Source organism: Muscardinus avellanarius (genome assembly GCF_963383645.1).
Source record: "Muscardinus avellanarius genome assembly, chromosome: 16".
Taxonomy (NCBI): domain Eukaryota; kingdom Metazoa; phylum Chordata; class Mammalia; order Rodentia; family Gliridae; genus Muscardinus; species Muscardinus avellanarius.
Genome location: NC_137802.1, coordinates 23375292 through 23393231, shown reverse-complemented (window position 1 = coordinate 23393231; position 17940 = coordinate 23375292). Strand labels below are relative to the sequence as shown.

The 17940-nt window shown below is 43.7% G+C and overlaps 1 protein-coding gene across 7 annotated transcripts in view; it reads left to right on the top strand.

Moving 5' to 3' along the window:
* Positions 1-66: 66 nt before the first annotated feature.
* The window catches only part of GLOD4 (glyoxalase domain containing 4), a gene marked incomplete at both ends in the record, with an annotated part of 25205 nt that continues 7331 nt past the window's right edge, over positions 67-17940 (top strand). For all 7 annotated transcript variants that reach the window (XM_080714221.1, XM_080714223.1, XM_080714222.1 and 4 more), the window contains 4 exons: positions 67-156; positions 5378-5427; positions 7529-7649; positions 11138-11282. In XM_080714221.1, coding sequence (XP_080570347.1) covers positions 67-156; positions 5378-5427; positions 7529-7649; positions 11138-11282 — 406 coding nt within the window. The remainder of the gene's footprint in view (positions 157-5377; positions 5428-7528; positions 7650-11137; positions 11283-17940) is intronic.

The following is a 17940-nucleotide window of genomic DNA, read 5'->3' as shown; positions in this document are numbered from 1 at the left end:
GGCGAGTGACGTCACGCTCCGTGGGCGTGGCGGCTTGGACGTGACGGCGCGGTGACCGCGGAAGTCATGGCTGCTCGCCGCGCTCTGCACTTCGTATTCAAAGTGGGAAACCGCTTCCAGACGGCGCATTTCTTTCGAGATGTTCTGGGGATGAAGGTGCGGACCGGGGCCGACGGGGACTGGCGCGAGGCCAGAACCGCAGAGCCGTACCTGGCGGAGGGGGGAGAAATGGGGGTGTGGTGAGCCCCGGCCAGGGGGCTGCCTGCCTTTGGCCTAGGATTCCCCCGATGCCTCTGCTGGGTTTTCAGCTACATGAATGTTGCGAATCTTCCTTACGATTTAGATAGCTTTTGTTACTTGTATTGGGGACTGAACCCAGGGGTACTCTGCCACTGAGCTGCATCCCCAGCTCGTTTTATTTTCTCATTAAATTGCCCAGGCTAGCCCGGAACTCGAAATCCTCCTGTCTCAGCCTCCCAAGTTGCTGGGGTAGGAGGCCTGGGCCACCACGCCTGGCCTTAGATGGCCTTTCAAAGGGGATTGAAAGCCGGGCGTGGTGGCGCACGCTTGTAATCCCAGCATTTGGGAGGCTGAGAAAGGAGGATCTCGGTTCGGGACAGCCTCGGCTACTTGTGAGGCCCTTTGCAACTTAGTGACCCTGTTTCAAAATAAAGGATAAAAAATAGAGCTGGGAGTGTAACTCGGAGGTAGAATGCTGGGGGGTTGACATGCCTGTTATATGTCTGCCAAGTCCTTTAACTTAAGTTCACTTACAAATAAGTATTAGCGTCTGTACTGTGGATTTACTGTCTGCTGGGAAGGACAGTGAACAAGCAAAAAGTTATATAATATCTTTCGAGTTAATAACTCAGTCTCTTCCGGTTTGGAGCCTTTCTGTTTAGAAGTTCAGAGTTCTGCTTCTATCGGTGCTCGTTCAAAGAGTTCCTTTTGGGCACTCAATCTCTCCAGATAAATCTCCGACACTCCTTTTAACAGTCCAGATATAAGTATTCTCTTCTCTAGTTCCTGAAAGCAGCCTGCTTCTATCCCTGAGAAGCTATGATTCTGCAGGGGTCACTTAGCCAAAAATGCAGAAGGAAGTGACTGGGAAGCACCTGATAAGCCAGGGTGGTAGGAAGCCCACCATTGAAAAAGGCATTTGGAACCCGGCATGGTGAGACAGGCTTGTAATCCTAGTACTTGGGAAGCTAAGACAGGAGGATCACAGTTTCCTGACCAGCCTCAACTAATTAGTAAGACTCTGTTTCAAAATGAAGAATAAAAAATAGGGCTGGGGGTGTGGCTCGGCACTAGAAGGCCTCTGGGTTCAATCTGCAATACCTCAAAAAAAAAAAAAAAAGCCAGGCTTGGTGGCTCACACTTGCAATCCCAGCGGAGGCTAAGACTGGAGGATCACAGACAGCCTCAACTACTTAGGCCCTTTGCAACTCAGTGAGACCCTGTTTCAAAATAAAGAAAAAAATAAGGCTGGGGGTGTACCTCGGAGGTAGAGTGCCCTGATAGGGAATGTATTTGAGAGCAAGAGTGCAGTTTAGTGTAGAGAAAGTGCAGAGGAGTCAGAGTGCAAAGGGAGTAGTACATCCACCATTTCAGTAATGTCAGCAATGTTTTAGAGTACGATGTTGAGCTTTGACAACAAATATGCAAATGACTTTGGTATCTATCAATTAGAGCGCAAGGTCAGGGATTGGGTGGAGGCTGGAAGTGCATTTTTATATAGCTACTGGAAGTCAGAGTTTGGTAAATGATAACAGAAAACCACAAAGCTCCTTATTGTAATTCCTCATTGATTAAAGGGTGGTTGTTAAGACTAAACATGCTATTACATAAGTGGTATTTTACCCATGATAGTATACATTTTTCAAGTGTTAGGTACCGTTACAAAAGTATAAAAGAATGTGCATGGTGTCACATGCCTATAATCCCAGTATTTGGGCCGCTGAAACAGGAGGATCACAGGTTGGAAGATAGCCTCAACAACATAGTAAGACTCTCAGCAACCTAGTGAGACCCTGTTTCAAAACAAAAATAAAAATAAAAAAAGAACTTGAGGTGTAGCTTGGAAGTAGAGTGCCCCTCGGTTCAATCTGTAGTAACACAAAAAAGAAAGAAGCAGGTTTGGTGAAGTAGTCTTGTAACTCTAGTATTAGGAGGCCCAGACAGGAGGATCGCAGGTTCCAAGACAGCCTCAGCAAGAAGTGAGAATCTCCTCAACCTAACAAGACCTTGTTTCAAAATAAAACCAAAAGATAGGGCTGGAGGTATAGTTTAGAGGTAGAAGGCCCCTGGGTTCGATCCCTAGTACCACCAAAAAAGAAAAAAAGAAGTACAAAAGAATGGGATGTCTTCCAACCTAAGTCATCAGTTGAAGATTTTGCATTCAAGTTGACTTATAAAAATAGGATTTCCACAGGTCAAAACTAGAGGAAAGAGAGCCAAGTGTGATGGCGCACACTTGTAATCCCAGCATTTAGGAGGATGAGACAGGAGGATTGCACAGGTTCAAAGCCAGCCTCGGCTATTAAGGCTCAAAGCAACTTAGTGGGACCCTATTTCCAAATAAAGTATAAAATAGGCCTGGTAGTATAGCCCGGAGGTAGAAAAGACCCTTGTTTCCACCCCAAGTATCAAAAAAAAAAAAAAAAATTGGAGGAAGGAGTAGGCATGGTGGAGAGTTCCTGTAATCACAGTACTTGGAATTCTGGTACAGAAGGATCACAGGTTTCAGGCTAGCCTCAGCAACTTAGCAAGACCCTGTTTCAAAATAAAAAGGACTGGGCTGGGGGAAGCTGGGGGTGGTGGTGCATGCTTGTGATCTCAGCATTCGGGAGGCTGAGACAGGAGGATGGCGGTTCTTGGACAGCCTCAGCTACTTATTGAGGCCCTCCGAAACTTAGTGAGACTGTTTCAAAATAAAGAATAAAAAAATAGTGCATGGGGTGTGGCTCAGAGGTTGAATTCCCCTGGGTTCCATCCCCAGACCATCAAAAAAAAAAAAAAAAATGTGATTAGAGCTGTACTTCAGGGATATCCTTGGGGGGTGGGGGGGTTACCAGGGATTGAACTTGGAACATTTTACCTCTGAGCTAATATCCCCAGCCCTATTTTTATTATTTTATTTTGAAATAGAGTCTTACTAAGTTACAGAGGACCTAAGTTGTTAAGACTGGCTGTGCACCTGCTGAAACAAACTTGCTCAGTCCTGGGGGGCAAATCTGGCACTGAGTCCGTTTGGAACCGAGATCCTCAGAAAGATGGACAAGGGCTTAGGTTGCAGTTCTGCAGCCACTTATCTTCAGCAATTTTTTCCCTTTTATGAAATAAACTCCTTTAAGTTCCTGTTCACGGCGCTAAAGGTGGAGATTCCTCTCCGGGAAAAAAAATCTGAAATAATTATTGACATGGACAACCGTCTTCTGTGCAGTTGACAATGTTTTAATTTCCATCACCCTATACCCCATGTAAGCACCAAAGGACAATAGTGAGGTATTAAGTGTAAACAAGATAAACAGGATAAAAGAAGATCCATGGCATCACAGTTTAAGATTCGTCTGGGACTAGGTGATTAAAGTCAGCCCCCTTGGCCTTTGTCATTGGAATCAGGTTTCTGGCCTCACAGGTGAGCCCTAGGAGGCAAGGTCTGGAGTCCGGAAAAGCATCCGGAACAGGCAGGCATTTGTAAAGGTGAGAGTTCACACCCAAAGTCCGTTTTGGGGAAATTCAGTGTTTTAGGATCTCCTTTGATCCTTCCAGAGTCTTTTTGTCTCTAGGGCTTAGTCCAGGCCCTCCTTTATCAAGATCCATGGGCTGCGTTGCAGATTTGTCCAGTCCTGTCTGCTCCACCATCCCCTATGAGGCAATACTTACAGTTAGTAAAACAGGGCAAAAACATTATAACACAGGTGATTGGATTTCTATAATTGTTCTTTAATGCATGATTTTGGGGCAGACTTTTGAGTTTTTTACTGTCCTGCTGCTGAGTCCTAAGGATAGGCTTGTTAAGGCCAGATAAGAGCTTATTAGCATCTCTTAAGAGGAAAAACAAATGGCCCAGGTTCCAGAGACAGTTTTGCTTCTCTTTGGGAAATGGGGCAAGAAGTGGGTTTGCAGCTTCAAAGGACTTGCCTTCGGAAAAAACCGAAAGGAATTTTGCAGCCCCTGAATTCTGGCTGCCCTTTACTAGAAAATTTATCTTTCATGGACTCAATTTTTTCCACAGTCCTAATTCTTGGGATCCTGTTTTACATCATTGGAGCTTTTTAGTGTAGAAATCTAAGAGCAGGGAGTATTTCTACCAGAGTATTTCTGCCTCTTTCCTCCGGACGTGGCCTCCTTGGACCTTGCCAATTGATACAAGCATATGCTGAGGTGGGCGGTGGCATGCACCTGCAGTCACCTGTCTCAGCCTCACATATATGTTCCATCATGCTCAACGAGGAATATACATTTATATTGTTATTAAGCAGGAAGCCAATAAAGATGATTTTTAGTAGTCTTTGCAAGAAGTTGTGTGAGTTAGTGAAGTTAGTGTTCATTTGCACTAACAGTGGAAATCAAAAAGGAAAACAAACTAAGACACTGGGACCCTAATGTGTGTTAGGTTCTGTTAGATGTTTTAACAGGTTTTCCATTTTTACCAATGTATTAGAAAACAGACTCAGAAGCCAGGTGTGGTGGTCCACACTTGTAATCCCAGTATTTGGGAGGCTGAGGCAGGAGGATCACAAGTTCACAGCCAGCCTCAGCTACTTAGACCTTTCGCAACTTAATGAGACCCTGTGAAATTTCAAAATAAAGAATAAAATCAAGCTGGAGGTGTAGCTCAGAGGTAGAATGCCCCTGTGTCCCATTCCTAGTACAACTTTAAAAAGAAAGAAAGAAAGAAAGAAAGAAAGAAAGAAAGAAAGAAAGAAAGAAAGTTTGGAGGTTGAATGCCCCTGGGTTCCATCCCCAGACCTGGGGGAAAAGACAATGATGTGATCGGAGCTGTGCTTAGTTTACTCAGTTACACACTGCTAGAAGACAGCCAGAATTGTGAGTTAGACATCTCTAGTGCTGAAGATCACACTTTCCCCACTAGGTAGCACTGCTTCCCAGTCTAAATTAATCTTACTTGCTGGCATGTTTACCTGACTCCTGGTGTCAAGCTGTGCTTCCTGACTTTCCTACATCTAGCCTAAGAAAGATAGATATAAAGCTTCCTTCCTTTGTTCCTTCCCATCCCTTCCTTTCTTCCTTTTTCTTTTTTACACATAAAGTTTACAAATGATAAGGGGTGTTTTTTTTCTTCTAGTTTATGCTAAATCTGTGTATGGTGCCGGTAAAATTTTACACTGTATTCTAATTCTCTCACCAGGTTCTGCGGCATGAGGAATTTGAAGAAGGCTGCAAAGCTGCCTGTAATGGGTAAGACACTGTGTGTGTGTGTGTGTGTGTGTGTGTGTGTGTGTGTGTGTGTGTGTGTGTGTGTTTAGCCCAGGGGCATTCTATCTCTGAGTTATACCCCAGCCTTCTTTTTATTTTTTGTTTTGAAATGGTCTCACTAGGTTGCTGAGTCTTACTACATGGCTAAGGCTGGCTGTGAACCTGCTGTCCTCCTTTCTCAGTCTCCCAAGTACTGAGATTATAGGCATGCACCCCCAGCCCTGTTTTTTATTTTGAAACAGGGTCTCACTGAGTTGTTGAGGACATTGCAAAATTGCTGAGACTTGTCTTGAACCTGTGATCCTCTTGTCTCAGCCTCCCAAGTACTTGAATTATGTGGAGATTCCTCTCCGGGAATTGGAGAGAGAGAGAGAGAGAGAGAGAGAGAGAGAGAGAGAGAGAGAGAGAGAGAGAGAGAGAGGAGAGAGAGAGAGAGAGAGAGGGAGAGAGAGAGAGAGAGAGAGAGAGAGACACACCTGAAATAATGACTCAGACAATTGTCTCTCGTGCAACTGACAAAATGTATTCTCTAAAACTAAGTCTTTTAATACGCTTCTCCAGTTAGGTTAATTATCAGATCCTCATGGGAAAGAGTAAATACCAAAATACAATGGGGAGTATTAGGTAGAGGATATGTCATAAGCAAGACAAAAGGACCTCGTGAGACATTATAGGACTCATGATTAAGATCAGCCCCCTGCTCTCACTGGTGGGCCTTAGAGGGCAAATTCCAGAGAGGACAGGAGTCACACCCAGATTTTTTTGGAGGATTTGACCTTTCATAGAATCTCCTTTAACTCTTTTGGAACCTTTCATTCCTCAGGCTTCATTCATGTCCTCTGTCATTTCCCCCTCTTTTGTTAAGTTGGACGGTGGGGCGGCCACAGTGAGAGCGAGGCTAGAGGACCTTGAGCTGGATAAGGCTCTCAGAATTCACCCGAATCCTGAAAGTACAAGCATAAAACTTAGTTCAAAAAGTATCAATTGTAATATTCCAGCTGGTGTTTTCACTAAATTTGACAAAGGGTTATTGGTCATAATATTATTTAAAGCATTGAAAAATTTATCATCAAGCCGGGCGTGGTGGCGCACGCTTGTAATCCCCACGCTTGGGAGGCAGAGACAGGAGGATCATGCAGGTTCGAAGCCAGCCGTATGCGCTGGCTTAGGAGACCCTGTTTCCAAATAAAAGTGTAAAAATAGGTCTGGGAGTGTAGCCCGGAGGTAGAAGGGCTTCCAGGAACCCCAGTACCACCAAAAAAAAAAAAGAAAAGAAGGAAAGAAAAGAAAAAAGAAAGAAAAATTTATCATCATATTTTGAAGAGAGTACATGAGCAAATGTTTCTTTGATATTTCTTTTCAATGCAGTAATATCCAAGGAATTATTACTAGAAATGCTGGCCAAATGCTGACGAACAGAGTCCCACTTATATTTTGTCTGATTGTATTCTAAATTAGTAACACAAAATTGACTAATGTTCCAATGACATCTTAGAGCTAATCGATACTGTGGCTCTACTGATTGATTCCCTATCCATTGAAGAGGGCTGTGGCTCAGTAGTAGAATTTCTCTCTCAAAGGCCGGGCGTGATGGCGCACGCTTGGGAGGCTGAGACAGGAGGATCGCACAGGTTCGAAGCCAGCCTCAGCTACTTAGTGAGGCTCTCAGCAACTTAGTGAGACCCTGTTTCCAAATAAAATATAAAAAAGGTTTGGGAGTATAGCCCGGAGGTAGAAAGCCCCTGGGTTCTACCCCCAGTACCACCAAAAAAAAAAAAAAAAAAGAATTTCTCTCTCAAATATGAGAGGCCCTGGATTCACTTCTCCAGTACTTACCCCCTCAAAAAAAAGAGGAAGAAGAAAAAACTGTTCACAAGTCTTTCCCTCCAGTAACTGCCAAATAGATGATCTTTGGAGCACATAGTTAGGGCCCATGAAGACTCCACAGCTGCCCTGCCCCAACTGAGGCCACATCATCTTCTTGGGAACTTCTGGACTAGAAGGGACTGCTCACTTTTCTTTGGGGGAGGCCTGAAGCAAACTCTGCCTGTGGTCACAGGGTTCATTCACTTTGGTTTTCTAGGCCTTACGATGGGAAGTGGAGTAAAACAATGGTAGGATTTGGGCCTGAGGATGATCATTTTGTTGCAGAGCTGACTTACAATTACGGCATCGGAGACTACAAGCTTGGCAATGACTTCATCGTAAGTATCATTCTGTCCCAGCGAATTTTGAATAGAATAGATGACTCGTTTACTTTGAAGTATTAATGTGAGGTGTGAGGCTGTGTGTCGGTGAGGAGATGACATTACAGGCAAGTTTCAAAGGAAGCAAGGGAGTTGTCCATGTTCATATTGAGGAAAGAGCACTCCAGGCAGACAGGAGAGCCTGTGCAGAGGCCCTCAAGTGGTGCTGGTGTGGTGGAGAAAGCACGAGGAAGCCAGCATGACTGGAAGGGAGAGGGCAAGGGAAAAGTGGCCGGGGATGGGGTTAAATTGTCTTTAACCATCTGAGAGAAATGTGCGTGTGAGCAGAGGAAAAACAAGGTCTAGAAGCTGTGTCAAGAGTGGGCTGCAAGCCAGGCACCTGGTGCAGGCTGTGATCCCAGCACTTGGGAGGCTGAGGCAGAGAATCACAGTTCACAGCCAGCCTCAGCAACTGAGTGAGACCCTGTTTCAAATAAAATAATAGGGCTGGGGGTATAGCCCCCGGGTTCAATCCCCAGTACCACTGAGTGAATGAATAGGCTGTAGAAGTGTTTTGGAAAGTTGACTCTGGATACAAAATAGGCAGTGTGTCTACAGGCCTGAAGCAGAGGGTAGAAATAAGGATGGGTTTTATGAGAAGACAGAAGTATACATTTTTAGATACTTTGATTGAAGAATGCCCTCATGGTTGGTTTATTTTGTTTGTTTGTTTGTTTGTTTAAAAAGGAAAAATCAACTGGGCATGGTGGTGCATGCTTGTAATCCCAGCATTCGGGAGGCTGAGCCCGGAGGATCATGGCTCGTGGACAGCCTTGGCTACTTAGTGAGGCACTCTGCAACTCAGTGAGACCCTATTTCAAAATAAAGAATAAAAAAAAAAAAGAGCAGGGGTTGTAGCTCGGAGGTCGAATGCCCCTGGGTTCCACCCCCAGACCTGCAAAAAAAAAAAGAAAGAAAAAATCCCGCTGGGTGTGGTGGCGCACGCTTGTAATCCCAGTTCTTGGGAGGTTGAGACAGGAAGATCATCCGCTGGTTTGCGGCCCACCTCGGCTACTTAGTGAGGCCCTCTGCAACTTAGTGAGAGCCTGTTTCAAATTAAAGAATAAGGCTGGGAGTGTAGCTCAGAGGTAGAATGCTCCTGGGTTCAATCCCTAGTACTGCAAAAAAATTATAAAAATAAATAATAATAGGGAGGCTAATATAGGAGGGTTGCAGGCTCAATGCCAGCCTCAGCAGTTTAGAAAGACTCTCGGCAACCTAGTGAGACCCTGTTTCACAACAAAAAATAAAAAGGGCTGAGGTAGTTTGGAGGTAGAATGCCCCTGGTATCTAAAAAATAAAAAGGTCTGGGGGTGTAGTTCAGAGGTAGAATGTTCCTGGGTTCAATCCCTAGCACAACATACTCATATAAAAAGGTAGAATGCAAAAAATCAAGCTTAGGCTAGAGAACTGGCTCATAGTGACTGCCTAGGCATGGCCCTCAGAGTATGAACCTCAGAAGTGTCAGCACAAGGTTTGGCCAGTGTTTCCTGCAGGATTTCCCCCTGGATTTGTGGGGGTGGGCAATGTTTCTAAGATTTTCGCCAGGTTTCTAAGAACTATCTCTCACCATGGCTTTAGGGTCTTACCTCACAGCCTCTTGCAAATGTGTTTTCTTTACATTCCCTCCCCACCAAATTTGAATTCTCTATCTTACACAAAATGAAGGCCACATTTTCAGTACTAGCAATATTTGCAAATAAGCCAAACACCAGGGAGCCCTAAGTTTAAAATAAATTTTCAAGGTGAAACATAAAAATAAAAAGCAAAAATTGGCTCACAAGGCTGATGCAGGAAGATTTTGAGTTCAAGCCCAGTCTGGACAACATAGCAAGACCCTGTCTCAAAAAAGTAAATAAAGCAAAAATAGAGTAGGGGATGTAGCGCCTTATTAGAGCATTTGCCTAACATGTTCAAGGCCATGGGTTCAATCCCGAGCACTACCAAAAAAAAATCTCAAATATGTGGCAGGACAAAGTAAAATAAAGATTTTTCTGGCTAGATCTTGGGGATAAAAAAACATTTTTCAATATTGAAGATTGAACCAGGGCTTTGTGTATGTTAAGCAAGCATTCTACCACTGAGCTATGCCCCGGCCCTACATGTGTTTGTGTATGTTGCGGGGCGGGGGGGGGGGGTGGGGGGTGTTTCTGGGGATTGAATTTAGGGGCATTGCACCTCTGAGCTACACCCCTGGCCCTATTTTTTTTTTTTTTTCTGCAATACTGGAGATAGAACCCGGGGGCATTCTACCTCCAAGCTACACACTTCTTTATCTTGAAACAGGGTCTCACTGAGTTGCAAAGAGCCTCACTAAGTAGCTGAGGCTGTCCGCGAACTGCAATCCTCTGGTCTCAACCTCCCAAATGCTGGGATTACAAGACTGCGCCACAGCGCCTGGCTCCTCAGCCCTATTTTTTTTTTTTTTTTCAGTACTGGGGATGGAACAATCCAGGGGCATTCTACCTCCGAGCTCCACCCCTAGTTCTATTTTTTATTCTTTATTTTGAAACAGGGTCTCGCTGAGTTGTGGAGGACCTCACTAAGTAGTTGAAGCTGGCCATGAACCTGCAATCCTCCTGTTAGCCCTACATCTTAAAAATTGAAGAGAAGATCAAATTTGCTGGGTGTAGTGGTGTACTTATAATCCCAGTACTTGAGAGGCTGAGGCAAGAGAATTGCAAGTTCCTGGCCAGCCTCAGCTACTTAGACCTTCTACAACTTAGACCCTGTTTCAAAATAAAGAATAAAAAATATAGCTGAGGATATAGGTTGGAGGTAGAATGCCCCTGGGTTCAATTTCTAGTACTCAAAAAATAAAAAAGTCTCAAGCTTCACAACATTTGATTTTTTGTCAAGTATCTGAATCTGGGAGAAAACACCCAAAATTTATTTATTTCAAAATTACTAGAAAAAGCTGGACATGGTGGCACACACTTGTAATAGTTCATGAACCTCAGCTATTTAGCAAGGCCTTTTGCAACTCAGTGAGACCCTGTTTCAAAAATAAAACTTAAAAAAAGACAAACACAGGGCTGGGGGTGTAGCCTGGAGGTAGAATGCCCCTGGGTTCCATCCCCAGTACCACACACACACACACACACACACAAAAATAGTAGCCAGGCGTGGTGGCGCACGCTTGTAATCCCCGTGCTTGGGAGGCAGAGACAGGAGGATCGCGCAGGTTCGAAGCTAAGAGACCCTGTTTCCAAAAATAAAAAAGTATAAAATAGGTCTGGGAGTGTAGCCCGGAGGTAGAAGGGCTTCCAGGAACCCCAGTACACACACACACACACAAAAAAAAAAAAAAATAGTAGAAGAATAATTCTGAATGTCAGTTAAATCCTAGGTGATTGGATCTAAAGGCAGTAGGGTTTTGTACAGGATGTTGTTCTAGAAAAGATCTGTTGTGATGATAGACATGGTGTTACTATTGTTTGTCCTAGGGACTCACACTTGCTTCCAGCCAGGCTGTCAGCAATGCCAGGAAGCTGGGGTGGCCACTCAGTGAAGTTGAAGAAGGAGTTTTTGAAGTCGAGGCCCCAGGAGGATATAAGTTCTATTTGCAGAATCACAGTTCACTTCGGTCAGGTAAATACACTGGGATGAGTGACAGCCTGCTGTTAGTCGCCTTTTCATTGCTGTGGCCAAAGCAGCTGATCTAATCAGCAGGCTCCACGGCTTGGCTGGAGGTGGAGCAGAGCGTCGTGGTGGAAGGGGTTAGGACATACTGGTGAAGAGCAAGGTCAGTTCTGCCTGCTGTTTGCTGTGAGCATATGCTCCAAATCCGAATATCTTTGTCCTATAAAATGGTAATACCTTTGGGCTATTAATTTTCTGTTGGGAATGTTGTTGGATCTCTTAGTCCAGCTGGCATTCATCCTCCCTTTAAATTGCTTACTCCTGTGTAGTTTCACCGACTTTTCCTGTTCCTACCCCTCCACTCCACTAAGCTCTGAATCAACTTGGATTTGTTTCTTTTGAAATTAGTGGAAAGTTAACTTCATTAATTCATTTGCCAGGAGGAAGCACTTGTGAGAAAAACCTTGCCTTAGTCCTAGCATTGTTATTCTTTTTTTTCTTTTTCTGGCGCTGGGGATTGAACCCAGGGGTATTCTACTTCCAAGGTACACCCACATCCCTATTTTATTTATTTATTTATGGGGTTTTTTTTGTGTGTGGGGGTCTGCGGATGGAACCCAGGGGCATTGTACCTCCAAGTACCACCCACCAGCCCTATTTTTTATTCTTTATTTTGAAGCAGTGTCTCACTGAGTTGCAAAGGGCCCCACTAAGTAGCTGAGGCTGTCTGTGAACCACGATCCTCCTTTCTCAGCCTCCCAAATGCTGGGATTACAAGCATGTGCCACCACGCCTGGCACCACTATGCCTGGCGCCACCACGCCTGGCTATTTATTTATTTATTTATTTATTTTTGAAACGGTCTCACTAAGTTGCAGAGGGCCTCACTAAATACCTGAGGCTGGCTGCGAACCTGTGATCTTCCTGTCTCAGCCTTCCAAGTACTAAGGGTTTACAGGCAAGCGCCACCACACCCAGCTTATGGCATTGCTATTCTAGCAAATGCGATGAAGGCAATGAAAATCAAAAGATGTTAAGCGTTTTGTTTTTTAGTAGCTGGGATTATAGACATATGCCATCATGCCCAGTTCAATATAACTTTTATTCTTTTTACAAAATAATAGATTTTTTTTGTGTGTGTATGTGTGGTACTGGGGGTGGAACCCAGGGGCTTTCTACCTCTGGGCTATACTCTCAGCCCTATTTTATATTTAATTGGAAACAGGGTCTCACTAAGTTGCTGAGAGCCCCACTCAGTACCTGAGGCTGGCTTCAAACCTGTGCAATCCTCCTGTCTCAGCCTCCCAAGCGCTGGGATTACAAGTGTGCGCCAACATGCCCAGCTAAAAATAATAGGTTTTTTTTACACAAACAGACAAGCACACACATCACACATATACATCCCCCCCAAAAAAAACAAAACAGTACTCATATGTCCAAAGATAATCATGGTGAGCATTTTAGAGTAATGTATCTTTCCAGACCTTTATCCAAATATATATGTATATTTGTGTTTATTTATCAATATGTATCTCTTCGTAATCCATTGCAGGAATTCCCTTGCACTATTATTTCCAGGAAGATAAACAATTATTTATTATCGAATATGTTATTCCCAGTGTTCCATTATTTTGGGTAACATTGATGAATGTTTTTGTGATGAAAGCCCTTCATCTAACCACATTTACTTTTTCCCCTTTTTTTCTACTTTTTTTTTTTTTTTTGGCAGTACTAGGTGTAGAACCCAGGGGCATTCTACCTCCAAGCTATACTCCCAGCCGTATTTTCCAAATTCTTTATTTGGAAACAGGGTTTCACTAAGTTGTGGACGGCCTCACTAAGTAGCGGAGGCTGGCTTGAACCTGATCCTCCTGTCTCAGCTTTCCAAGTACTGGGATTACCAACCTCCGTCACCAGCCAATCCCAGATCTCTTCCTTCCTCTCTCCTCCACCCACATTTACTTTTTAAATTGCTAAAACTGCACTTGCTCTTTCAACAATGTGTGTATCTAAAGCTTCTGATACTTTCCGTCTAGAAAACTGTCTTTGCCTCTCTGTCTTTCTTGCAGGACCTTATGAATGCTAGACAATACATTCTATCAAATTGTTGCCTAGAAATGTACTAATTTACACTCTACCAGTATTATATGATTGTGATTCCCCCAACATAGTAATAGAGTTAACACTGCTAATTTTTAAAATTATTTGCCCAGAGAATGAAAATAAAAGGGATAAATGAGAGCCGGGTGTGGTAGCGCACACTTGTAATCCCAGCGCTTGGGAGGCCGAGACAGGAGGATTGTATAGGTTCAAAGCCAGCCTCAGCTACGTAGTGAGGCTCTCAGCAACTTAGTAAGACCCTGTTTCCAAATAAAGTAAAAAATAGGTCTGGGAGTACAGCCTGGAGGTAGGGAAAAAAAAGCCCCTGAATTCCACCCCCAGTACCACCAAAAATAAATAAATAAAAGGGATAAATGAGGCTGGACCTGGTGGCGCATGCTTGTAATCCCAGTACTTGGGAGGCTGAGACAGGAGGATCGCACAGGTTCGAAGCCATCCTCAGCTACTTAGTGCGGTTCTCAGCAACTTAGTGAGACCCTGTCGGGAGTATGGCTTGGAGATAGAGGCCCCTGGGTTCCATCCCCAGGACCACACACACACACAAAAAAAAAAAAAAAAAAAAAAAAACAAGAGGGCTGGAGATGTAACTCAGAGGTAGAATACCTCTAGGTTCAATCCCTAATACCAAAAAAATAAAATTAGGAGGATAAATGAAAGTAATTGCTAGCCAGTTAGATGAAATGTTTTCTTTGAAGCTTGGTATGGTGGAACACAATTGTAATTCTAGTACCGGGGTCATTGAAATGAGAGGATTACAGATTTGAAGCCAGCCTCAGCAACTTGGTGAGGATCTCAGCAACTTAGTGAAACTCTTCCAAATAAAATAGGAGCTGGGCATGGTGGTGCACACTTATAATCCCAGCATTTGGGAGGCTGAGACTGGAGGATCGCGGTTCGCGGACAGCCTCAGCTATTTAGTGAGGCCCTCTGGAACTTAGTGAGACCCTGTTTCAGAATAAAGAATAAAAAATAGAGCAGGGGGTGTGGCTCAGTGGTCAAATGTCCCTGGGTTCCATTCCCAAACCTGCAAAAAAAAATTTAAAAAGTAAAAATAAAATAAAATAGGGTTGGGGGTGTAGCTCAGCAGTAGAATATCCCTGGGTTTAATCCTGAGCAACACATACAAACACACAAAATATGTATATACATACATATATATGTAAATAGAAAAAGAATATATATGTTATATATTCTTATGTTGTATGTATTTATATATTAAAAATGCCCCACCGGGCGTGGTGGTGCATGCTTGTAATCCCAGCTTTTGGGAGGCTGATACCAGAAGATTGCGGTTCATGGCCAGCCTCAGCTACTTAGTGAGGCCTTTTCAACTCAGTGAGACCCTGTTTCAAAATAGAGAATAAAATAAATAAATAGGGCTGGGAGTGTTGCTCGGAGGTGGAATGCCCCTGGGTTCCATCCCCAGTACTACAGAAAGAAAAAAAATGCCCCTAGGTTTAATCCCTAGTAGCACAAAACATATATATTTATATAATATACATAAATGGAATTGAAATAATATATAAATGTATGATATATATTCAAGTGTGTGTGTGTGTGTGTGTGTGTGTGTGTGTGTGTGTGTGTAAAATTTGAATTCTCTTTTTTTAGCCTATAATCCCTGTACTTGGGAGGCTGAGGGAGGAAGATTGCAGGCTTGAGGCCAGCTTCTGCAACTTAGTGAGACTCTTAGCCACCTAACAAGACCCTGTGTCAAGATAAAATAGGAGCCAGGCGTGGTGGCACACACTAGTAATCCCACCATTTGGGAGACTGAGACAGGTGGATCGTGGTTTAGGGCCAGCCTCAGCTACTTAGTGAGGCCCTTTGCAACTCAGTGAGACCCTGTTTCAAAATAAAGATAAAAAGCCGGGCGTGGTGGCGCACACTTGTAATCCCCGCACTTGAGAGGCAGAGACAGGAGGATCACACAGGTTCGAAGCCAGCCTCAGCTACTTAGTGAGGCTCTCAGCAACTTAGTGAGACCCTGTTTCCAAAAATAGGTCTGGGAGTATAACCCAGAGGTAGAAAGCCTCTGGGTTCCACCCCCAGTACCACCGAAAGAAAGGAAGGAAGGAAAGAAAAAAAATAGGGCTAGGGTGTAACTTGGAGGGAAAAATGCCCCTGGGTTCTATCCCCTAGTACCGCAAAAAAAAAAAAAAAAAAAGCCAGGCGTGGTGGTGCACGCTTGTAATCCCAGCATTTGGGAGGCTGAAACAGGAGGATCACAAGGAGGATCACAATTCGTGGACATCCTCAGTTACTTAGGCCCTTTGCAACTCAGTGAGACTTTATTTTAATTCCCAGTACTGCAGGAAAAAAAAAAAAAAAAAAGATAAGGTAGGCCTGGGGTGTGGCTTGAAGGTAGAACACCCCTGGGTTCTATCTTCAGTAACACACACAGGCACTAATTTCTTCATTTATGAGGTTAATAGGTTTTTTCTCTTTTTATTTTTTTGTTACTGTTGTTTGGTATTGAGAATTGAACCAGGAGTATTCCACCTTTGAACTACCCACTCCCAAGCCCTTTTCATTTTTTATTCAGAACAGGTCTTGCTAGGTTGCTGAGTGTCTTAATAGTTTTTCATGTTTGTTGACCATTTCAGTTCCTTCTTTTGTGGACTACTATTTTGTGGTTTTTTTAGGATCTTCATCTTTTTCTTGTTAGTGCTTAAAGATGAGTTACATATTAAGAAATTTTTGTCCTGTGTGTTACAATTTTTTTCTTATTCTACTTACTTTTTAATTTTGAACGCAGTTCTATTTTATTTATTTATTTTATTTATTTATTTTTTTTCCGGTGGGGTTGGGGAGAAGGTTGCTGAGGGCTCTGCCCTGGCTCCTGAATATGCTGGGCCAGCATTCTGCTGCTCAGCTATATCCCCAGCCCTGTTATTCTTTGTTTTGTTGTTGTTGTCTAAGACTTTTCCATTTTTTGTAGATAACTTAGCAGCCTTTTTTTTTTCATTGTTTTTCTATCTTCGTTGTCAGATTTAGAGAAAATTTTTCCTCCAACATAAAATTGTGTAAATAATCACCTGTATTCAGTATTTTCTTCATTTCTTTCTTTTTTTTTTTTTTTTCTTTCAGTACTGGGGATTTAACCCAGGGGCATTCTACCTCCAAACTAACTATACCCCAGCTCTGTTTTTTATTCTTTATTTTGAAACAGGGTCTCACTGAGTTGCAGAGGGCCTAAGTAGCTGAGGCTGTCCTTGTACCACGTCGTCCTGTCTCTGCCTCCCAAATCCAGGGATTACAAGCCTGCACCACCACGCCCAGCTTTCTTCATTTCAGTTTGTTTGTTTGTTTATTTTTGCAGTGCTGGGGGTGGAACTCAAGGGCATTCTACCTCCAAGCTACACCCCCAGCCCTATTTTTTATTCTTTATTTTGAAACAGGGTCTCACTGAGTTGCAGAGGGCCTACGTAGCTGAGGCTGGCCATGAACCTGAGATCCTCATGTCTCAGCCTCCCAAGAACTGGGATCACAAGCATGCACCACCATCCCCGGATTATAGCCACTTCTGAATATACTCACAAAAGACTGTATGGCAGTCCTCCCTGCAGAGCACACCCATTACTTTGAGATAATTGATCAACCTTTAACATTTAATTTTTCTTTCTTTTTTTTCCTCCTTTTGTGTGGTACTGGGGGATGGAACCCAGGGGCTTTTCTACCTCCAGGCCATACTCCCAGACCTATTTTATATTTTATTTGGAAACAAGGTCTCGCTAAAGTACTGAGAGCCTCACTCAGTAGCTGAGGCTGGCTCCAAACCTGTAAGATCCTCCTGTCTCAGCCTCCTAAACACTGGGATTACAAGCGTGCGCCACCACGCCCGGCTTAACACTTAATTTTTCTTGGCAAGCTTCTCAAGTACAACAATCACATGGCCAATCAAAGGCAAAGCCAGGGTTAGGGAACTCTTTATTTCATTTTTTAAGCTTAATCTTTTAGCCCATTAAGAATGTATTTAGCAGCCGGGCGTGGTGGCGCACGCTTGTAATCCCAGCATTTGGGAGGCTGAGACTGCAGGATCGCGGTTTGCGGACAGCCTCAGCTACTTAGTGAGGCCCTCTGCAGCTCAGTGGGACTTGGTTTCAAAATAAAGAATAAAAAATAGGGCAGGGGGTGGAGCTCAGAGGTGGAATGCCCCTAGGTTCCATCCCCAGACCCGCAAAAAAAAAAAAAAGAATGTATTTAGCAAGTCGGGCGTGGTGGCACACGCTTGTAATCCCAGCATTTGGGAGGCTGAGACTGCAGGATCGCGGTTTGCGGACAGCCTCAGCTACTTAGTGAGGCCCTCTGCAACTCAGTGAGACCCTGTTTCAAAATAAAGAATAAAAAATAGGGCAGGGGTTGTAGCTCGGAGGTAGAATGCCCCTAGGTTCCATCCCCAGACCCACCAAAAAAAAAAAAAAAAAAAAAAAGAATGTATTTAGCCAGGTGTGGTGCATGTTTATAATCATTTGGGAGGCAGATATAGGAGGATGACGGTTCGCAGACAGCCTCCGCTCTTAGGCCTTTTACAACTCAGTGAGAC